Below are 23,882 nucleotides of genomic sequence, written 5' to 3' on the forward strand. Positions count from 1 at the left end.
CCATTGAGGGATTTTTGTACTCTCATGTTGCATTGTGTTTTTCCCCCTACTAATGAAAAGACCATACTACACCTGATGATGGTTTTCATAACTTTTAAAAATTGTATATGTTTTATTCGAAATAATGTAAAGAATTTTTTTCTACCCTTCATGATTTTAGTTTTTTTATGTCACATCACTAAACAATATAACTTGTAATTTTTAAGGTAATATTTAAGACTTCTTAGATGAAAAAAATGGAGACTTTCAAATATGGACAATTTTTGAAGTGGAATGACCAAACGGTTTTTTAATTCTAATTGATAATATCTAAAAATAATTATGAATCTAAAAGGCTTTCTCGTACACATGACATAATACCATAATAAAAACAAAGGCAACATGGTAAAATTTCAGTTCATCATATATTTTGATGATTATACTCCCAAAACACTACTCTATTGCAAAATAATTTGTAAAAAACTAGGTTCACAGAGGGGCCCAATTGTTATGGAGAAACTATACTACTATATGCTACCGACCTTAATTCTTAGGGCCCGTTCTGGAAAGGCTCCTTAAAAAATAAGTATTTATTTATAATTTTTAAACTTAAAAATAATAGATTTACTGAAATAAAAAAATATGCAATATGGATATTGTTTTATAGTTTTCATCGAGATCTATCAAACTTTACAAACAAAATTGAAAAAATATTTTCGTAAGCCCATTATTTCTAAGCTTAAAAATAGGTTCTTATTTGTTGATTACTTATTTGAGTTTCTGGAACAGGGCCTTGGTCACAAAAGTTTTTAAAATGTTGTTTCTCTCATTCTTAATTTTCGTACTAACAAATTTTAATTATTTTGAATATTTTTTGAAGTATTTTCACGTTCGGACTCCCGACCGACCGCCTTTTATTTATTTATTTATGTGACTCAGCAGACCACAAACGTATTCTTCTAGAGGGCGGGTTTACAACACTCAGAGAGAGTTACCGGACCTGAGAAACACCACCGCCGCCGCCTCTCGGCGACCCGCAAACCTTTTCTACAACTGCGGCGAAAAGGGCTTCTTAACTCGAGAAAACCAAGCGAAAAATGTGGAGACAAGCCTTGGGGGGCGCTATGCAACCGTGGCGCATGGTAGTATCCCGTCGTTCTTCTTCCTCGAGCAGCGTGTCCTCCGCCGTCAACTCTATCTTGCTCCGCTCCCTCAAAGAACACTACCTCGAAATCTCCAAAATGACTCCTCCCCCCGTATTATAATCTCCCTCCTATACTCGTATATATATTTACATCCATATATACTTCATGTTTATCTTGGCATGCTGCTTGATTTATCAAGTGATTTTATAGTTTACCAAATGACTCGATGCTTCGCTTCGTCTGTGTGTGTGTAACAGTTCAGGGGTGTATATTTGTTTAGGGTTTAGTCTCTTAATTGATGCTTTTACTGGGTAACTTTTGAATTTTCTCGGTTCGTGGCGATGCTCGCACTGTAGCCTAGATGCATCATTTGGGTTTTTAAGTATGTTTGTCTACTTATCAAAAAAAAAAAAAAAAAAAGTATGTCTGGTTCTTTAAAGTTTTTAGAGAAGTTTAATGCTTTTATGTATCTTTAGGGTTTATGGGTTTATATTTATTTAGGTTTTAGTGTCTAGATTGATACTTCTGCCGGGTAACTTCTGAAGTCTTCGGTTCGTGGGGATGCTTGCAACGTTGCCTAGATGTATTTTATCTTTACAACCCCTTTTGGATTGAGGGATTTGATAAGGAAAAAACAATAGGAAAGGATTAGAGTTTCTTGTCGAATCACTCATTTGGATTGAGTAATTTGGTTTGAATGGAGAGAGAAGTACAAAAATGATGTTTTTTGATTGGCTCATTCCCCTTTCTCACCAAAAAGGGCTCCCCTTTCTTATCACACCCTTTCTCATGATCCAAATGGGCTGTTGGGGTTTTAGCGGGTTTGTCTAGTTCTTTAAGATTTTAGAGGAGTTTAATGCTTTTATGTGTCTAGAATCTAGATACGTTTCATGTTAATGATGTTTTGGTCATTGAATTATTAAGTGTGTCGGTTCTAGGGTTTTAGTGGGTTTTAACTATTGAAGTATTCTTTGTATAAATGTAGATACAACCTATATTTTGGTTTTCGATGATTTTATCTAAATTTAGTTACAATTTTGTGATTCATAGAAAGTGAACCCTCCCTCGCCCTTCGAAATCGTGAAAGGAGCACTTGATAGCAGAGGTCCTATTCTGAAACGGGCCTACGGCGACGAGGAGATAAGTCTTCAAGTAATGCGGTTGGCTAACATTATTCGTGGTGGTGGAGATGAGGATGGTGAGGATGGGATTAACCAGTTGTTCCTTCATGTGGGTATCTCGAAGCCTGGACAAAAGGACTCTTTGCATTTTCTGTGTGGGTTGTACCCTGATGCATTGGGGATTCACTCTGTTTCATTGAGGCCAAAGGTCGACGCTTCTGGTTTTCTTGTAGCTCCCATCAAATACAATGGCCCTGCTTTCCAGTAAGTCGTGTCCTGCCGTTTTGTGAGGCTTTTATTTCCTTCGTTGTTTGATTAACTAATGAGTACCAATTGATAGTTTTTAATTCTTAAATATGACAGAAATTGTTCATATAATAGATGCATAGGATAACATGAGTGTATGCAGAATTGTTTTTGCAATCCAACTTTAAACAATGTCTGTCATGGAAAACTACAACGAAACTAAGATAAATTCTATGGGGGTTGAGTTGGTCAAAATATACAACTGAAAATAAAGCATCATAAATTAACTAGTATTAAGAGGATCATTCTATGGATAAGTAACAAGGATGCAGAAGCTCTTCAATAGCTTAGACAATAATGAAAGGAGTCAAACAAACAGCAAAAAAAGAAAGAAAAAGGAATAGAAATTTTCTGTAAATTTTGAAAAGTACTACAAAGATTATCGTGAGACCTCCCTGACTTTCTAATGATGCATGAAGACCACTTAACCCAATTTTCTAACTCAATGCAACAAATTTTGTTGTATAGATTTCTTTAGAAGCAGTACCGTGAGCCATTGTTATGGACATCGATGCTACTGTATTTAAGTACTAAGTTGTGTGTGTGATTTGCAAAGATCCTCCAGGAGTAGATACTAAGTTGGTCTCTCTTTTACCCCCTCTGAAACTTTGGCTGTGCTTTATGATGCCTGCATGAGTGAAATCAATAGTTGGGACGACGGGAACAGTGTGATTATGTTGGTTTCATGCAATAGCATATGTCCCCTTTGAAGGATTTGAGGTATTAATTTCTTGTGCAAATTTGGGTATATTGGCAATTTCATTGCTCCTTGATTGTTCAAGTTTCTTCAACTTGACTTCTTATTCCTGAGGTCTTCATATAACTTGGAGTTGCTTCCAATCATTTAACATGAAGTTTTGTATCTCGAACATAGTTGCAGGCACCTCCAATTAGGGTGGCAAATCGCGCTATGCCGCTACCATTGAGAAAGGAATCTACTCCCAACTAGGATAAAACCTTTTCGGCATATAAACCCCAAAGAAACAAAAGTACATGATACAGGCAGTAGAAAAATATGAAGTGATACTAGATAATTAATTCAGATTTGCTCAAGTACTTGCATTTGGTAAATCAATATTTGCAGTTGACATGAACTATGAATTACAGATTATAATTTTGTTGTATTACATATTTAGTTGTATGGGTTAATCCTAACACTCCCTTGACGCTCCTAAACGAGGAGCTTCTATGATCCTCTGCTCCCCAACCTTTGCCCTTGATCCCACTCCTGCCCCAGCTTCGTGCAACTAAGTCTTGATACTCCCTCCGTTCCTAAATGAGAGTCCGCTTTCACTTTTTTCTATTATTTTTATCTTGTTTATATCTTTCAATTTGCAATATTTTTTTATGATTTTAAATTTTTTTTCTAATAAAACTAATTGAGATCTATCAAACAAGATCCATATTGGATATTTTTAGCATTATAGATTGAAAGATATAAACAATTTTTTGAAATGTCCGAAATAGTAACATGGACTCTCATTTAGGAACAAAGGAAGTATTAAGGTGGGAATGCAGTATTGTTTGGTGCTGGCTGTTTGCTACAAATTTATAGATATTGCTTGTGCGCAAATTGCTTGTGCGTTTGCGCAAGGCAGGTAGTGAGTGGCATTATCATCCCTATACCATGTAACGAGAACTATTAATCTTGTTTAGGCAGCAAAAGGGCTGATAATCGTCACCGAATTTCATTATCTATTATTTGTTCCGGGTTCAGAGTTGAAGAATTGATTCAATTAAGTCATTGTTTTTGGAGAAGGATGCTTGTCTAAGGGGTTTTGCCTCAGTAAGATCAAAGTTGCCGGAAGTTGTGTTGATATCCTTAGTTTCACTTTGGCAAGGATGTACCTGTTACTCAAGGAGGGATGATTAGCAGGGTGTAACGAAAAGAAGTCATGTGATAAATAAAATACAAAAATTGTAGCAATAATAGTTGTAAATTGTTCCTTTTGACTTTTGGTGTTGTTATATTGATGGTTTTGTACATAGGTATAGAGAAGGGTTAAACTGAGGGACGATGATAACTATGGATGGATGTTTTCTCCTTTTGAAGGTTGTAGTTCCAAAGGAATGCAATTGAAGAAGATGGATGGATGTGATAGACTCAAGTATCTTTTAGCAAGACTTGCTAAGTTGAGTTTGATGGGCAAAAGTGGTTTGTGTAATCAATTGTCATAGGGCCAATTAAAGAACTAAATTATCTTGGGCCACATTTTCTTAGCCTTATAAGAAGTAGAAAATATTAAGTATATATTTTTGGGATGGACAAGGGTTGAGGCTAAGTTCTCCATAGACTTGAGCATAGGAAGAGAAATGAAGGAAACAAAAGTACTCATGGTCCTCATGGATATGAAGGTAATCTATATTTGGTTATTCATTTTGGCTTGGGGTTGCATCTCTACGTGGGGGCTAAAATTCTTGCACTTAGATTGCATAAAGTTGTTTGGCCCGGTGGTCTTAGACTATCAACGTGCTTTGGTTGGGATATGAAAAGAGCTTTCTTATTGTTATCGAGTGTGGTGACTTCGGGTTGCTGAGGTGGAGTTCTTGCAGTGATTCGTGAGCTGGATTTGGGAAAGCATGCCCTTTTTGGAATAAACAAAAGGTCAAAGCAAAAGAGTCAAGGACCATGTTTTTTTTTGATAAGCACACTTCCATTGAAAAGCCCAAACAAGGATACAAACTACACAGGGACATACCCCTGGCTAAACACAACCAAGCTTCAAAAATAGCTCCAACAACAATCAAACCCTCTCAACCACTATACAATTGAAACAAACAAAACAACAGAGAATACAAACTATACAATCTAGAAAGCCATCACCTATTTAGCAAAACTGTGGCAGGAAGGTCCCATTGAAGGCATAAAGCCTTGTTCTGGACAGATGGAACCACCTGAGATATAGAGCACAAGTAATCTCTAATGGTACCAACAATATTTCTAACCACCAACTGTTTGGGCTTTGCTTTATGCTGAAAGATCCACCGATTTCTTTCAAGCCAGAGAAAGTATATTGTAGCAGTGACAGTGAGAGAGCATCGCAAAATCAAACTTCTGAGATTATTCCCCTTAACCTGCTGCAAAAACCACTCCACCACTTCTTGGAGCCTCCACGGTCCATTAAGCACCCCATTTTTGCTTCTAACCGCTTGCCACACATCAAGGACCATGTTATCTTGCCTGGAAAGGATGGGTTTTGGGAAGAACTGCTAGTTGTGAATCTTTTTTCGCTTTCTTTCTATTTCAGTTTTGTTCATGAAAACTTTGAGCGAATGATGCAATGAAAATAAGGTTGCTTTTGGGTTTTTAGGGTGAAAGATCGAGCGTGCTTCCAAGTTAAATTGCACGTCTTTTGTTTTCTGATGACACCTTAAACTTATGTGGAGTGATTAAGAATTCCCCTGCATTCTTTCTATGCTGTGAAGCCTTCTCAGCTCTTGAATCCAATGCGGCAAGAGTGAGATTACTTAAAGGGAAATTCAGGATATTTAGCTTCTAGCTTCTTGATTGGACTTCATAGCTTGGGCACTTCAATCTTGGTTCTAGGCTATCATTTGGGATCTTCTGTTAAAGCCGCGACTAGTAAGGATGAATTAGCGACCCAGTGGAGAGATGATTGGGCATGGAAACTGATAAAAAGTGGGAAATCTTCCTTTAATTTGTACTTTAGTTTGTTTATATGCATATAGATTATGCCCCTCCTTATATTCTAACCTCGGCAGTGAAGAGCAAGCAGAAAGATTGGGTGTTGAAAGGATCAAAGTGGGAAAACTTGCTCTTATTAACCTTCAGATAGTTTTCTATCCGCATATTTTATGCCCCTCCTTATAGTTCCAACCTCGTTGGTGAAGAGGTCGGAGAAACTTGAAAGGAAATTTTGGTATTGAGGTCTTAGGAATGAGTTTAGGTCTGGTTTGATGGGTGGACAACGGAGACAATTTGCACCCTTTAGTTAGTCGTCGTGTAAATGGCTGTAGAGCTATACTACTACAGTTGCCTTTGGCAGAGGTTACTTCATTGCAGTATGGTACATGTGAATAATGTAGAACTTCATTACTTCATTGCCTTGCATTTTTCGCTAATTTCCATGATCAGGTTCTTATTATCTTTTGTCTATCCACATTCTTGAGTGTCAAATTTCCCCTGTGGACGACTTTATTGCTGTACTGTGTCCATAGAGAAGTGAGACTGAATGACAAATGTACGAGGAAACATAGGCATTGGGAATACAGAATCAAATCATCTGAGCACTTGCACTTTCCAGCTTTAAATTTGTATTTCTGGTGTTTTTTTGTTAATATATACATACATTAATTGTCCAAATGAAGTAACACAATTGTTCATTCATATACAGAGATCTTGATGAAAAGATGAGAGATGCTCTGCATAGTTACATCGAAGAGCGAGGCATAAGCGAGAGTCTTTTCCCCTTTCTTCAAGCTTGGCTCTATGTGAAGGATCACCGAAATCTTTTGCGTTGGTTCAAAACAGTTGGCAATTTAATTAATGAGCGCAAGCAAGTTTCAGATGCTTAATGTTTTTTTAAGGTAATTCTTTGAAACGATTATTCATTACTAATACTGGGATAATGTTGCTCCCAGAAAAGTCTTGTATCTGCTTCTTAGACGTTCGTAGTGGTTTTGCTCTGATTATTTGGACTTTGCAAGGTTATGCTATTTTCCCTTCTTTATATGAGTTCTTTCTTACACATGTTCAGTTTTTCTAGTTTGAGTTTCTATTTTCAAATTTTGGTGTGATACCCCAAAACCTCCCTCAAAACCCTAACCAAACACACAGATGTTTTGAACTTTTGAAAACTTTTTTCGCGCAAGAGTGGGAATATGTGAGGATACCACGTGTTCAACAAGCTTTCATTTTTTTGTGTCAAAGAATCTTCTGAAATTCGAAAAACATCTTTCTTATGTCTATGAAAAAGGGATGCTTTAATTTCTGGAATCTGGATATATATACACCATCATCTGAAAAGGACAAAAAGTGGGAAAACTTGTTATTAGAAATTTAGATATTTTCATATGCACATATATTGTGCCCCTCCTTATAATTCTTATCTCGGCGGTGAAGAGCAAGCGGAAAGAAGATTGGGCGTTAAAAAGGGTAAAAGTGGGAAAACTTGTTCTTATTGGCCTTTTAGAAAGTTTTCTATCCACATATTTTATGCCCCTCCTTGTAGTTCCAACCTTGGTGGTGAAGAGGTCAGAGAAAGTTGAAAGGAAATTTTGGTATTGAGGTCCCAGGGATGAGTTTAGGTCTCATTTGAAGGGTGGCATATGGAGGCACTTTGCATCCTTTAGTTATTCGTCGTGTAAAATGTAAATGACTATAGGGATATATCACAGTTGCCTTTGGCGGAGGTTACTTAATTGCAAGTATAGTACATATGGATAATGTGGACCTCTAATGGCATCACGGGTTCATATGGGTTTGGATGGTGGAGAAGGACAAGGAAGAAATGGTCAGGCTTTCTTTCTCCTATTGAATTTGTTATTAGTAATCGTAGAACGGTGAAATTTTGGCATGATGTGTAACGTAGGGATATCCCTTGTTGGTGACGTTGCTATATCTGTTCACTCATTTGATAAATGATATTTGCCTTGATGTCAATTGTTTCTGACTTAGGTCTGTTCTTCCTAAATTTTGTTTCGGTATTAGTTTCGCGTTTTCTGGACTTTTTTTAGATTCGGATGAAACTTTGTGGATTGGCCATTGTCTCGACGAGAAGAGTCTAAAATGTAACAACTTACCTCCAAAAGCAAAAAAAAAGGTCACTAAAGACGAAAATATACCGACCAGCTGTCTTTTTGTCTTTAGTATCATCCTATATGAGCTTTTTTCATCGTCGGTCCACATTTTTATGTTTTTCTGATCCCTCTTGTTGAGACAAATGATTAATCCCTTGTATTGCGACCAAAAGCTAAACAATTAGATGGTAAAAGTAAATAATACCGAAAAAGTACCAGAGCAAAAATTTAGGAAGAATATGCCCTTAATGATAAAGCAGTTGTGTAGGAGTCTGGTTTTGCCTTGGCTGTTCGAGATTGGGAGCTGGAGACTGTGATTGAGTGTATATAGCTTCTTGTGGAGAGCAGATGTAGGTTCAGGAGGGGATAAGGTGGTATGTAAGGATATTGGCAGGAAATTTTCTGTTCCACTAAATTTTTTGTTGGTTAAGGGGTAATTCTCCTTTTATATGTATCTGGAAGGTTTGAGTTCGCACAAAGATGTTTGTTTGTGTTTCGTGTCTATCGAAATGGCTGAAACGTTTCTGTGAGAAACCAAACACAAGTGAAATGTTGAATTCTGATGTTTCTACCAACCAATACCAAAATGCATCTAAACTTCTTGAGATTCTACGAAGCATACTGAAACATTGAGTTGTTTCGACACATTAGGAATATCGAACAATGACATTTCCTACTGTTCCTCAAACGTATCCAAAATGTTTCCAAAATTCTTCATTGGCTTAGCTTAAAAGAAACAACATATCAAAACAAAATTTCCTTGGTGGCCAATGGTTCTAGATTTTTTTGTTGAATTTGAATAATTTGGAGAAGGGAGAAGGATGAAATGCGCCCTATTCGTTGTTGTTGTTGCATGTTAAATAGGCAAAAGAGGCAGTTGCTCATCTTCTTGTACATTTGATGTGGACAAAGAATTGTGGAGCAGTTTACTTTAAATTGGGGCAATTAAGCTTTTGTTACCATTTCTATGAGACCTGGAATGGTAGCTGATCTCAAAAGGGTGAAGGAATTGTAGAAAAATATGCCGTTGTACAATTTTGAGGGATCAAAACTGGCACAATTTGGAAGGAAGAGAGATTGCGATAAAGAGACATCATACATATTTTTTTTGGCTTCAAGAGAAATTTTATGAATCTTCTTTAGCTTTCGTTTCTTTTACAGGAGAGTTGTTTTTGAACAGACGTGCTTGGAATATATATATATATATATATATATATATATATATATATATATATATATATATATATATATATATATATATATATATATATATATATATATATATATATATATATATATATATATATATATTATCCGGTGGAAGTTAACGCTCCTTCACCTGCGAATGGCACGGGAAGAAAACCACCTTTGGGTTGTTGGATTGTTGTTTCTTTCCAGGGAACAGAGGTTGCATCGTTTTATTGGGAGGGAGATTGTGTACCTACCAGGGATAACAAATGCACAAAGTTGAGAATGGATGTTTGCCTGAGGAGGGTATAGGGAAGGAGCTGAATTTGTGTTAACTTCTGAGGCTAATTAATGTTCTGAAGGACTTTTATGCAAGGCAAGGCGGCATTGAACTACCTCACCCATTGCAAATCGGTTCCAGATTATTGCGGATGACTTTGTTATGAACTATGGCAACAGTGCCCTAATATAGTTCAGACAAAGTCAGGGCATTGAACTATGCATGTTTCGCTAATTTTCATGATTGGGTTCTTAATTATCTTTTGTCTATCCACATTCTTGAGTCTCAAATTTCCCGTGGACGACTTTATTGCTTTACTGTGTGCATTGTAAACTGAGATTGAATGACAAGTGTACGAGGAAGCGTAGGCATTGGGAATACAGAATCGAAACATCTGATTCACTTGCACTTTCCAGCTCTAAATTTGTGCTTCTGTTTTTTCAATAAGATGTGCATTAATTGTCCAAATGAAGTAACACATATGTTCGTTCATATACAGAGATCTTGATTAAAAGATGAGAGATGATCTGGATAGTAACATCAAAGAACGAGGCATAAGCGGGAGTCTTTTTCCCTTATATCGAGCTTGGCTCTCTGTGAAGGATCACCCAAATCGTATGTGTTGGTTTAGGATCAGTTGGCAATTTCATTTTTGAGCGCAAGCAGGCTTCAGATGCTTAATGTTTTTTAAGGTAATACTTTGAAACGATTATTTGTTACTAATAGTGGGATAATGTTGCTCCGAGTTTAGTCCTTTATCTGCTTCTACAACGTTCCCAGTGGTTTTGCTCTGATTATTTTGACTTTGCAAGGTTTTATGCTATTTTTCCTTCTTTATATGAGTTTTATCTCAACACATGTTCAGCTTTTCTTCCTTTCTAGTTTGCGTTTTTGTATTTGAATTTTGGCGTGATATTCTTTTTGTTGCGCGTACTTTTGAATTCTCGTTGGACGTGCACTGCTGTAGTTTCTGTATGTCTTGGTAAAACAACGCAAGTCCCAGAAAATTTACAAGATGTTTTAGAGAGCTTTCGAAAACTGTTTTCGCGCACAAGTGGGAATATGTGAGAACAACTGAAGTCTATGCTTTCATTCTTTTTGGGGAAACATGTTTTTAGTTTCTGGGTACGTATTACCATCATCTGAAGATTTGTTAGCTGTCTCATCTTATCAGTGTGTGCCGACATGGGCTTGAGACTTATGTAAATTAACCGGCTGAGAAAACATTTTGTTTTCTTTTCATCTACTTGCTAGAAGGGCCGGCAACGAGTGGAGGAGACAAACAGTTGAGAAGGACACGACACGTAAAATTCATGACCAATTGCACCCCCATTGATGGAGCAGGTTAAAAGCATGTGCGCGCGAGGAGAGAGAGAGAGAGAGAGAGAGAAGTTTACCACCGAAATGGGACTCGTGGTGGAATCCATAGTGAGCTAAAAAAATGAGCTTCGTCTTGAACATTCCTGACCTGAAGATGGTCAGAGCCCGTTCCGCTGTCTCCAAAAACCTTCTTTTTCAAAAAGAATGTAATTTCAAACTTTAATATAATGTAAATAATAAATAATTTTTTTATTTTTTTTATACGGTTTAAAAGATCTCAATAAGATCTATTAAACAAGATTCATATTGGTAAGAAAATTATGTGTTTAAAATTATTTGCGTAAATACATAATTTTTGAACTTCAAATTACTTTTTTTTTGAAAAAGAAGGTTAACAAAGAAATTGGAACGGCATCTAAGGCCCCCTTACAGTTCTTATTTTTAAGTATTTATTTTCGGCTTTACGAGACATGTCATTCTTTCATAATATATCAATTAAGTACTTAAGTACTTATTTTCCTTCGCGGATCGGGGCCTAAAATCCTAGAAGGATTTGCCTTTTCTACAAATGCAGGTAGTATTTAAATGATTTTTTATTTTTTAATGTGGTAATCTTTTTTCTAAAGTTAATTCTTAACCAGACTATTCAAGGCTTGCTGTGAAATGAAAATTGGTAAAGGATTTACCATTTTAAACCCTCCCTTTCCTTTCCCCTTTTCAAATTCATTCCATTAGATTTCAGGCACACGGTGCAGAATCAGAATATACCAAATAGATCAAAAATACCCACTTCAAGAAGCATTTCTCTTACCGAAGAGGAGAGAGAAATCCCTTTTATTTTAAAGCATACACCAATTTAGTACATATATCAATATGAACTACACCAAATATTTCAAAGAATAGTGATAACAAAAACATCCTGGAAAAAATATATTAGAACACACAGAAACAGGATGACCAATTTAGCAACAAAGGGGGCATATGATCAACCCATTCTCATTACACTCCGGGCAATCTTCCGACGACGCGGCTGCCACGTTGGAAACCACCTTATGGCTCCCATTGCAGTTAGAACACACCACAAACTGGAATCCGGCGCACCCGTCGCACGGGCCTTCGGACCAGTCTACCGGGACGCCCTCGAAGAGCGGCCGGAGCTTCCCTTGCTCATGCAAAGTCAATACCACTTCAGCCCCGCCAATGTACCTCCCTTTGATGAACAGCCTTGGTGGGACTATTTTACCCCCCAGAGTCATCCATAGCTCTTCCCTGAAAATAGAGTGCATCGAAATGTCCCTTTCTGAATACAATACCCGAAAGCTGTCGAGTAAGAATTTGATGCTGTTGCAGTCTTCGAATGTCTTTCGGATCCCTCGGAGCCCTGTCGTGTAGAGTACTACTGAATCGGTTCCGCCCGGAGGACATCTTTCTTCGAAATCTAACAGGGGATCTCTATTTTCTTCCAATTCCAACAGAGGATCTCTGTTTTCTTGAATATCTAACAGAGGATCTCTGTTTTCTTCGATTTTACGGGCTTTAAACGGACGATTTTCTTCGTCTTCTTCCTTGATGTTTTCGGGATTAGTTTCCCGCATTCTGGCTCTTCTCTCAGCTTCTTGGGCCTTAACCTCCATCACTGCCTGCTCAAATGCCGCGAGGAGGTTCGGATCAAAAAGGCTGCATGAATTCAAGTCCGGCCTTCTGAAATTTTCGACATTAATTTCCGATAAAGGGATGTTCTTGGAATCCCCATTCCGTAATTCCTCGAATTCCTTTATGGCTTCTAATTTTCTTGACATATCTATCGGAACAACAATTGGGTTTTTCGCCTCCGTTCCGGGCCTAATGTTCTCTTTGTCGTCGATTTCGTTGTCCATTTCCGTTTCTTCGGATTCAAGATCTCTCATCAGCTCCGAAACATCGATAATCTTGGGTTCTTGCACCGTACCAGTGCTCTGGTTGACAATGTTTGCATCCTCTTCTTTGTGAATCGTGTTGGTTTCGGCTTTCGAATTGGATTTCGTGGGAAAGTAATTCTCCAAGAATCCATCTGATGCATAAACTTGAAGAACTCGGTCTGGTTTTAAGTACCCAATCGGCTTAATGGACTTCAATTTCTTCAGTAGCTTCCCCTTCATTGTCTTCATTGTCTTTCTCTCGCTTTTGTTGAAAAAATCTGACGTGGGTATGCGAGGGACTAGGGAGGCTTAGAGAAGGAAATCTTGATCCAAAAAAGGGGAAAAAAAAAAAAAACAGAAAACAAAATAGAGAAGGAAAGCTTTGGTTTTGAGTTGGGTTTAAAATTGGATAGGGAAAGAGGATAGGGAATTGTCCCTCTTCAGAGAGAGAGAGAGAGAGAGAGAGAGAGAGAGAGAGAGAGAGAGAGAGAGAGAGAGAGAGAGAGCGAGCTTGCTTAACGGCTAGAAGGTTTTTGTGTGAGTTTAAAATTTGAAGATGATTTGGTGGGAGGCGGTGCATTGAGAGGTGTGGAGCACAATGGGGGAGTTTAAATCTGCTGCTTTTGAGTCTACGGTAGGATTTATGTTTATTGATCGTGGGCCGTTCGTGGACTGGCATCAGGTCTTTCAAGAATAGACAATGTGAGGAAGGGTGTGTGGACTGTGGGCAACGGTCATAATTCGGAATCATTAAAAACAAAAATTTGAAAAGACAAAATAGTGTAGTGAATGAAATTTACAGCTCCTCGTGGACCTCGGCATCATGGCATGTCTGGGTCATAATATTGCAAAGATGAAAGATGGGCCTTGGATACATACGAAGGTTACGATACAAATCCTTATTTGGTGTGATACAAAAAACTCTGAAAAATTTTAAGTCGGTCCCGCCTTTAGAGTATTATCTCTTGCAGACACTTTTTTTTATTTATAAAACTCTCTATGTTGAATTATTTTTTGCTTTAGCGAATTTTTTTTACATGGTTTTGGACATAATATTTTTTTTTTTCACTCCTCTTGTTAAAATGAATTAATAATCTAAAAAATTGTCTCAAAACTAACAAAAGAAAAAAAAAATTAAACAAGAACAAAAAATAATGATAATTTGTGATTTAGGTATGTTGGTAAAAATTTCAATTAGTATCTTCATCTATATATTATACAATTATACATTAACTGTATGTGTTTACATGTGTACAAGAGAGGAAAGAAAATAAAAAACTGATATAAGTAGAGTAATATGGTTTTTGTACATTTATGATCAACAGATGTATGTATCTAATGGTACAGTACATAAAAAATTACATGGGATCATGTGATAGTTTTTAGGGAAATTTTCACTTTGACCCCTCATGGTTTGCGACGGGTGCGGATACACCCCTCCTCCTTTGAATATCAGCACATAACACCTCTTGGTTTTTGGACTAATGTGCACAGTAACTCTGTTAACAGAAACAATTAAAATACCATTTTGCCCTTTCTTATATACTTATACCCCTTTCCCTCCAAATCCCATTTCACGAAGAGAGAGAGAGAGAGAGAGAGAGAGAGAGAGAGAGAGAGGATAAGAAAGAGACCAACACCCTAGGGTTTCTTTATGGAGTGGCGATTCAATTCACAACGATCGATCGAGGTTGAATGCTTGGTCGCGACAGTGAAGACGTTGAAGGATCTTCTGCGTGTTCGTCAAAGTAGCCTTTATTTAGCGTATGCAGAGAAGGTATCATTTCAAACCCTTGAACCATAACTGGGTCAAACCAAATTATTTCAACTATGACTATTTTTCTGTCGATTTGCTTGATTTTGAACTGTATGTATATTTATATAGCCTTCGAAATGGTAGTTGGGATGTGGTCCCCCCATGTTTGCTCTATTTTTTAAAATGTGTGCGTAAGAATCGATTTTTTTACTAGTTGTGCACTTTTCCCTTTTATTTAAAGCTAGTGGGTGTTGGTTGTGTGGGTCGGTGGGGTTTTGGTCAATGAATTAAATAGTGCATTTTTTGTTGCTTTGCTATGCTTTTGACAGAAATGGGGTACCAGTACTTCAACTTTAAAGTACACCATAGGGGACAATTTGTTTGGAATCCACAAGTGGCCTATGTGGGTGGTAAGGTAGATTATGTAGGTGAATTTGACCCTACTAGGTTGTCATTATTTGAAATTAGGGATGTGTACTACAAGATGTTAGGTGGTACAGGTGCAACTGACCATTACAGGTGGCCTGGGTATACACTTGATATGGGTTTAGCAATGATAAATGGTGATGGTGATGTGCTAAAGATGTTAGAGATGTACAAGGGTTTGACTATCATTGTAATATATGTGGATAAGTTAATGGACCCCCTCCTAGTTATGTCATCCAATGGTGAGATTTTATCCAGTTCTCCAGTAATGCCAAGTCAACTTGTCATTGACCTGTCTGATAATGATGAGGGCACAGGGGTTAAGGACTTTGGGGCTGAAACTGTAACTGAAACGGAGGTTGAGGACATTGGGGATGAAAATGTAACTGGGGTTGAGGAAGAGGCTAGAATGGAGTGTGATCTTAGTGATGCAGATTCTGAGGACTTAGATTATGTTGCTAGTGAGGAAGATAATGATGAAGTTAGTGATGATGCTATTTGGATGTATGAGGATTTAGAAGGTCCAGATGATGACATTTTTAAAGTTAATTCCCATAGGAGGGTAGCTGAACAACCTCAACCACAACCAACCAATGCAGATGTTAATACTGATGAGAAATGGTACTCTAACCTAGAGGATGAAGAAAATCTTAGTCTAAAGGGATCATCAGATGAAGATGGGGATGGACACCCAGAATTCAAAGAGAAGATCCACATGGCCAATCCTATATTGGTAGAAGGAATGAAGTTTACTGGAGTAAGACAATTTAGGGAGTTTCTTAAAGAGTGGAATGTGGTCAATGGGTATGACATAGAGTACAAGAAAAATGAAGCTACTAGGATAATAGCTGTTTGTAGGTATGGCTGCACTTGGAGGATTCATGCTTCTCCTATAATGAGGACCACAACTTTCCAAATAAAGTCAATAACAGGGGAACATGAGTGTGGAAGGCAGTATGATAATAAGTAGGCCAATTCCAGCTACATAGGGAAGAAGTTGTTGGATGAAATCAAGGACAACCCTACCATTAACATAACTAGTTTGAAGAACAAGATAAGGAGGAAGATTATGGTGGATGCTAGTAGGTATCAAGTTTACAGGGCAAAGAGGAAGGCAACAGAACTGATTGCTGGTGATATCAAAGAACAATAGCTAAGAATTTGGGATTATGCTGAGACAGTTAGAAAACACAACCCAGGGAGCCATATCATTATCAAAACTGATCCAGATACAGTTGAACCTACCTTACAGAGGATTCTTGGCAGGGTATAGACCTATCATAAGACTTGATGGATGTCACTTGAAAGGTATCTATGGAGGGCAGTTGTTGACTGCTGTTGGGTGAGATGTGAATGATAACATGTTCCCAATTGCTGTGGCATTGGTGGAGCTTGAATCTAAGGATTCTTGGACGTGGTTTCTACAGGTTTTGCAAGAGGACATTGGGAGTTATGAAGAGATGAGTTGGACATTTATTTCAGAAAGACAGAAGGGATTGATTGAGACATTTAATGAGCTGTTGCCAGGGTGTGATCACATGTATTGTCTTAGGCATATGTATAGCAACTTTAAGGTGAAATTTCCTGGTGCTTTTTTGAAGGATTTATTCTGGAAAGCAGCCTCCACATGCAGTGTAAGTGGGTTCAATTATTGGATGAAAAAAATTGAAGAAGCTGACCCTAAGTTGAATGAAATGAGGCATACAACTGTAGAGTGGTTAAGGGCTGTTACCCCTTCACTGTGGGCAAGGTCTCACTTCAGTACAAAAAGCAAATGTGATGTGGTAGTTAACAACATATTTGAGTCTTTCAATTCTTACATCTTGGAGGCCAGGGAACTGCCAATTATCTCAATGTTTAAATGGATTAGGAAGGGAGTGATGCAAAGAATTCAGGTTAAAAAGGCTGGAATGCAGAAATATACTGGTCATTTATGTCCTAATATACAAGAAAAGATAGATAAGTTAAAGGTAGAGAGCAGGATCTGTGTTGCAGCTTGGTGTGGTGAGTTAGAGTTTGAGGTTGATTACTATGATAGGACTTATACATTGGATTTGAGAACCAAAATTTGCAGTTGCTGTAGATGGCAACTAACAGGTATACCATGCTACCATGCTATTGCAGCCATTCAGAAGAACAAAGAACATGTGGAGACTTATGTCCATCCTTATTTCATCAAGTCAGGGTACCTCGCTGCATATTCCTACATGATCCACCCAGTTCCAGATATGCTTGACTTTGTAGAAATAGGTTTCCAACCTCTAAACCCACCAAATTCTAAGAGGGAAAGTGGTAGACCTAAGAAACTGAGAAGGAGGACTACAGATGAATCTAGAGATCCAAACAAAGTTACAATAAGAGGGTTGAATGTTACATGTGCCAAATGTATGCAAGTTGGGCACAACAAAAGATCATGCAAGAACATGATCCATCCTAAGTTCAAGTTAGTCAAGGTAAATTTATGTCACTTAGTCATCTCCATATATTGCACTCATGTTTTCATTTTATTTAATGACATGTGTATTTGTTTATGCCAGAATGGTCAGACATCCAATGCAACATCTCAACCAATGGGAACACATACTGATGTACCTCCCACAATAGTAATATTCAGAATCATTTCATGTACTAGACAATTTCATATTGTATTTGACTTGCTACTCTTGCATGACTTTTTAGGGCACAAGAACTAGAGCTGGAAGGGGAGCAAATGGAAGGGGAATGACAACTTCAATTGCAAGGGGAGCAACTGGAAGGGGTGTCACAACTGTTGGAACTGGAAGGGGAAGGGCAAGGGGGGCTGGATCTTCACAACCTCCAATTGGTTCATCATCACAACCAGTTGGAAGAAGTACCGGAAGAGGTGTGACTGGAAGGGGAAGGGGGGTTGGATCTACACAACCTCCAACTAGTTCATCATCACAACCAATTGGAAGAGGTACTGGAAGAGCTGTGACTAGAATAGGTGCTGGAAGAGGTGGTAAAGCTTCATCATCAGGACCAGTTGGAGGACCTTCTTTGGCAATAGTGCTTCAGAACATAAGAGCAAAAAAGCAAGCTAGAGTCACTGGGATGTAGTGGCTTAGGGCTTTACTATGTGTCTGTGTTTTTTTTGGTTTCTGCTACTTATGGTAACTATTAAGTAATGTTGGTTGCTGCTATGCAATCTTTTTGACGTTGGTGGTGTAGTTGCCAATGGTTAATTATGTTGAAACTGAATTATGTGGCTGCTATGCAGTCTTTTTGACATTAGGAATGTTTGTGTGCTTGCTAGGTAGGCTGGTACTTCATTAGGAACTGTTTGTGTGGCTACTATGCAGTCTTTTTGGCATTAGAAACTATGAACTAATGTTGGCTGTTGCTATGCAGTCTTTTTGGCAATGGAATTCCAGTTATTATTGGCAATGGAATGTCTATTTGCAATGGAACTGCTAAGCATATGATTTTATAAGTTAGAACTGTATGTTTGAACTATATTCTATCCAGATTTTTTCATGTTTGAACTGTGAGGTGCAATGTGAGTTTGTATGCTAGAACTGTAATGCAAAACATTGGAATCACAAGCTGCACTATTACGATTCAATCACATAAGTTCAACACAAAGACTCATTTAGAACATTGGCTTTCAATTTTGCATTACACCAAAACACTCCCACTCCAACCACTTCCCTAGCTACTGGAAGAGGAACCCAACAAAAAAAACCCAAAAAAAAAAAAAAAACCCTAATCCCCTTCCAAACCGTACTTACTGTCCAGCTTCATTTCATTATCAACAAAATTGTGCAAAGCACACACAATACAGAGGTCCACCAGATCCACTTCATCATCGTCTTAAATGCTTCCACATTTGCTTCCACCATCACCAGTCTAGCCATCAAATGTGGGTCTTCATGAATCACCCAAGGGCTCTCTTCCACTCATGGCCTCTGTTCCACCATTGGGCTCTCTTCAACCTTCTCGTCTCAACCATTAATGATTCGAACAGGTTTGCACCAAGCCCAGGTATCACAATCCCTTGGTTCAGAATCACAGACGTAATAGAGCTTCCCCTTCGATGGCTTCTCGGACTCCACCACCCGAATTGCAGCTCTCTTCCCACATCGACACTTCTTTGGTACGTACCTCACGTCTAGAGCATCGCAACCCTTAGAGCTTGTTGTGGATGAGGAAGCCATGGCTGGGTTGCAGAAGATGAACGAAGAAGGAGAAAGGAAAAAGAGAGACGTATGGGAGAAGTACCAAAAGGATTGATAGGATTTTGTTCTTATATTTGTTATTTGTTACTAATTAAGGGCATTTTGGTCATCCATAGTAGGAAAAACTTGATCCAATTGTCGAAGAAGAGCGTGTACACCACGATCTGTTACTGTGGATGGAAATGCTCACTGTGCACATTAGTCCATAAACCAAGAGGTGTTATGTGCTGATATTCAAAGGAGGAGGGGTGTATCTGCACCCGTCGCAAACCATGAGGGGTCAAAGTGAAAATTTCACTAGTTTTTAATAGACAATGGGTCAATTCGCACCAAGCTCAAACTATAGGGGTCAAGTGTATTTTGTCTGGTGGGCTCCGTTAATGAGACCCAACAGAAGTTATCTTTTGTACTTAGTTGGCACGAAATTGAAATTGCAAGATTAAAATTGAGTCAATTGAAAGAATATGAATCAAAGTGACATAAAGATTAACAACAAAGACCATTTGAATAACTTGCCCTTCAATTGACCGCTACCACTGCTCCTCTAGAGCTAGAGATAGAATAGGCATTATGATTTTATTTGTCGCTTAAAAATCATCCACCCCTCTATCTCAATTTATTTGTTCCTTTTGGGAGAATCCAATTTGTTGGAGCATCCACGGTGTTTGCCATTCTCATTTTTGGCCAATGAATAGTGTCATTTCGTCAAAAAATGGCAAGGGTACCATACCCATGTGTGTCATTTTGTCATTCTCATTTTTGTCTCTCTCTCAATTAAAAAATGACCACTTATCCATATATTTTTCTCAAATTTGACAAATAAAATGACATTTACCATATTTGAGAAACATTTGAGTTTGTGGGTGTGGAGTGGTAGTTGCCATTTCTCTTACTATTTTTTGAGAAATGGCAACAAAAATTATCAAAAAATAACAATTGCGTTGATAGCTATCAGCAAGTCTCTGCTTTTTCCCATTTCCTCAAAAAGTCTATGCTTTTACACACATAAGCAAATTGACGAAAAAAAGCGTGGTACTCCATCCGTCTCAAATTTTTGGTCCTCTACGGTTTCACGTGCAATTTTCAATTACATATTTAAAGAATATACATTAAAAGACATATATTACACACACAAGCACAAGCAAATCGATAATTTGTGATTTAGGAATGTTGGTAAAAATTTCAATTAGTCTCTTCATCTATATAATATACAATTATACATTAATTGTATGTGTTTACATGTGTACAAAAGAGGAAATAAAATAAAAAATTGATATAAGAAGCGTAATATGGTATTTGTACATTTATGATCAACAGATGTATGTATGTAAAACAGTACAGTACATAAAAAATTACATGGGATCATGTGATTGTTTTTAATAGACAATGGGTCAATTCGCACCAAACTCAAACTATAGGAGTCAAGTGTATTTTGTCTAGTGAGCTCCGTTAATGAGACCAACAGAAGTTATCTTTTGTACTTAGTTGGCACGAAATCGAAACTGCAAGTTTAAAATTGAGTCAATTGAAAGAGTAGGAATCAAAGTGACTTAAAGATCAAACAACAAAGACCATTTGAATAATTTGCCCTTCAATTGACCACTACCACCGCCCCTCTAGAGCTAGAGATAGAATAGGCATTATGATTTTATTTGTCGCTTAAAAATCATCCACCCCTCCATCTCAATTTATTTGTTCCTTTTGGGAGAATCCCATTTGTTGGAGCAGCCACGGTGTTTGCCATTCTCATTTTTGGCAAATGAATAGTGTCATTTTGTCAAAAATGGCAAGGACCATACCCATGCATGTCATTTTGTCATTCTCATTTTTGTCCCTCTCTCAATTAGAAAATGATCACTTATCCTTATATTTTTCTCAAATTTGACAAATAAAATAGCATTTGCCATATTTGAGAAACATTTGAGTTTGTGGGTGTGGAGTGGTAGTTGCCATTTCTCTTATTATTTTTTGAGAAATGGCAACAAAAAATATCAAAAATAACAATTGCGTTGATAGCTATCAGCAAGTCTCTCCTTTTTCCCTTTTTCTCAAAAAGTCTCTGTTTTTACACACATAAACAAATCGACAAACAAAGGCGTGGTACTCCATCCGTCTCAAATTTTTGGTCTTCTACGGTTTTACGTGCAATTTTCAATTACATATTTAAAGAATATACATTAAAAGAAATATATTACACACACAAGCACAAGCAAATCGATAATTTGTGATTTAGGTATGTTGGTAAAAATTTCAATTAGTATCTTCATCTATATATTATACAATTATACATTAATTGTATGTGTTTACATGTGTACAAGAGAGGAAAGAAAATAAAAAATTGATATAAGAAGAGTAATATGGTTTTTGTACATTTATGATCAACAGATGTATGTATGTAACGGTACAGTACATAAAAAATTACATGGGATCATGTTATAGTTTTTAATAGACAATGGGTCAATTCGCACCAAGCTCAAACTATATGGATCAAGTGTATTTTGTCTGGTGGGCTTTGTTAATGAGACCCAACGGAAGTTATCTTTTGTACTTAGTTGGCATGAAATCGAAACTGCAAGATTAAAATTGAGGCAATTCAAAGAGTAAGAATCAAAGTGACATAAATATCAAACAAAAAAAGACCATTGAATAATTTGCCCTTCAATTGACCACTACCACCGCCCCTCTAGAGCTAGAGATAGAATAGGCATTATGATTTTATTTGTCGCTTAAAAATCATCCACTCCTCCATCTCAATTTATTTGTTCCTTTTGGGAGAATCCCATTTGTTGGAGCATCCACGGTGTTTGCCATTCTCATTTTTGGCCAATGAATAGTGTCATTTCGTCAAAAAATGGAAAGGGTACCACACCCATGTGTGTCATTTTGTCATTCTCATTTTTGTCCCTCTCTCAATTAAAAAATGACCACTTTTCCATATATTTTTCTCAAATTTGACAAATAAAATGGCATTTGCCATATTTGAGAAACTTTTGAGTTTGTGGGTGTGGAGCTGTAGTTGCCATTTCTCTTACAATTTTTTGAGAAATGGCAACAAAAATTATCAAAATAACAATTGCGTTGATAGCTATCGGCAAGTCTGCTTTTTCTCGTTTCCTCAAAAAGTCTCTGCTTTTACACACACAAGCAAATCGACGAACAAAAGCGTGGTACTCAATATACATTAAAAGATATATATTACACACATAAGCACAAGCAAATCGATAATTTGTGATTTAGGTATGTTGGTAAAAATTTCAATTAGTATCTTCATCTATATATTATACGATTATACATTAATTGTATGTGTTTACATGTGTACAAGAGAGGAAAGAAAATAAAAAATTGATAGAAGAAGAGTAATATGGTTTTTGTACATTTATGATCAACAGATGTATGTATGTAACGGTACAGTACATAAAAAATTACATGGGATCATGTGATAGTTTTTAATAGACAATGGGTCAATTCGCACCAAGCTCAAACTATATGGGTCAAGTGTATTTTGTCTGGTGGGCTCTGTTAATGAGACCCAACGGAAGTTATCTTTTGTACTTAGTTGGCACGAAATCGAAATTGCAAGATTAAAATTGAGTCAATTGAAAGAGTAAGAATCAAAGTGACATAAAGATCAAACAACTAAGACCATTTGAATAATTTGCCCTTCAATTGACCACTACCACCGCCCCTCTAGAGCTATAGATAGAATAGGCATTATGATTTTATTTGTCGCTTAAAAATCATCCACCCCTCCATCTCAATTTATTTGTTCCTTTTGGGAGAATCCCATTTGTTGGAGCATCCACGGTGTTTGCCATTCTCATTTTTGGCCAATGAATAGTGTCATGTCGTCAAAAAATGGCAAGGGTACCACACCCATGTGTGTCATTTTGTCATTCTCATTTTTGTCCCTCTCTCAATTAAAAAATGACCACTTTTCCATATTTTTTTCCCAAATTTGACAAATAAAATGATATTTACCATATTTGAGTAACTTTTGAGTTTGTGGGTGTGGAGTGGTAGTTGCCATTTCTCTTACTATTTTTTGAGAAATGGCAACAAAAATTATCAAAAATAACAATTGCGTTGATAGCTATTAGCAAGTCTGCTTTTTCCCGTTTCCTCAAAAAGTCTCTGCTTTTACATACACAAGCAAATCGACGAACAAAAGCATGGTACTCCCTCCGTCTCAAATTTTTGGTCTTCTACGGTTTTACGTGCAATTTTCAATTACATATTTAAACAATATACATTAAAAGATATATGCCATTAAAAATTGCACATAAAACCGTAGAGGATCAAGAATTTGGGACGGAAGGAGTATGTGATAGCTCCAAAGTTCAAACGCGAGCTTTAGATTCGAAGGGACGATGGCGACAGGCGAGGGACGGTACGTGGTAGGGGGGGGGGGGATGCCTTCATGCATTGTTCTGACAGAAAGCACCGATTGTGTTTTAAACGCAAGATGCACAACAACAATGCTACGTACACTACTACCGATCATTCTCTC

The 23,882-nt window shown here is 37.4% G+C and overlaps 3 protein-coding genes across 6 annotated transcripts; 2 read left to right on the forward strand and 1 right to left on the reverse strand.

Annotated features, from left to right (window-relative positions):
• Positions 1–919: 919 nt before the first annotated feature.
• Positions 920–10,633, forward strand: LOC131321029 (mitochondrial acidic protein MAM33). 4 transcript variants are annotated; one of them, XM_058352030.1, is made up of 4 exons: positions 920–1,235; positions 2,175–2,509; positions 6,907–7,099; positions 10,279–10,633. In XM_058352030.1, exons 1-3 carry the CDS (start codon positions 1,077–1,079, stop codon positions 7,085–7,087), a joined length of 675 nt encoding a protein of 224 aa, XP_058208013.1. In that variant the 5' UTR covers positions 920–1,076; the 3' UTR covers positions 7,088–7,099; positions 10,279–10,633. The 4 variants fall into 4 exon arrangements, 3 of the variants coding, with proteins under 3 accessions (XP_058208013.1, XP_058208014.1, XP_058208015.1); XR_009198449.1 differs by lacking the exon at positions 10,279–10,633 and adding an exon at positions 4,541–5,156 and having other exon boundaries at positions 931–1,235; positions 6,907–7,019; XM_058352032.1 differs by lacking the exon at positions 10,279–10,633 and adding an exon at positions 9,176–9,491 and having other exon boundaries at positions 931–1,235.
• Positions 10,634–11,859: 1,226 nt separating this feature from the next.
• On the reverse strand, positions 11,860–14,451 carry LOC131321030 (uncharacterized). The gene has a single exon (XM_058352033.1). The coding sequence runs from the start codon at positions 13,244–13,246 to the stop codon at positions 12,062–12,064; it is 1,185 nt and encodes a 394-aa protein (XP_058208016.1). The 5' UTR covers positions 13,247–14,451; the 3' UTR covers positions 11,860–12,061.
• A 2,046-nt stretch (positions 14,452–16,497) lies between these two features.
• On the forward strand, positions 16,498–18,832 carry LOC131321031 (uncharacterized). The gene is made up of 2 exons (XM_058352034.1): positions 16,498–18,030; positions 18,145–18,832. Exon 1 carries the CDS (start codon positions 16,541–16,543, stop codon positions 17,870–17,872), a length of 1,332 nt encoding a protein of 443 aa, XP_058208017.1. The 5' UTR covers positions 16,498–16,540; the 3' UTR covers positions 17,873–18,030; positions 18,145–18,832.
• The last annotated feature ends 5,050 nt before the right edge of the window (positions 18,833–23,882 follow it).

The sequence above is a fragment of the Rhododendron vialii genome, chromosome 3a (assembly GCF_030253575.1).
Source record: "Rhododendron vialii isolate Sample 1 chromosome 3a, ASM3025357v1".
Classification (NCBI taxonomy): domain Eukaryota; kingdom Viridiplantae; phylum Streptophyta; class Magnoliopsida; order Ericales; family Ericaceae; genus Rhododendron; species Rhododendron vialii.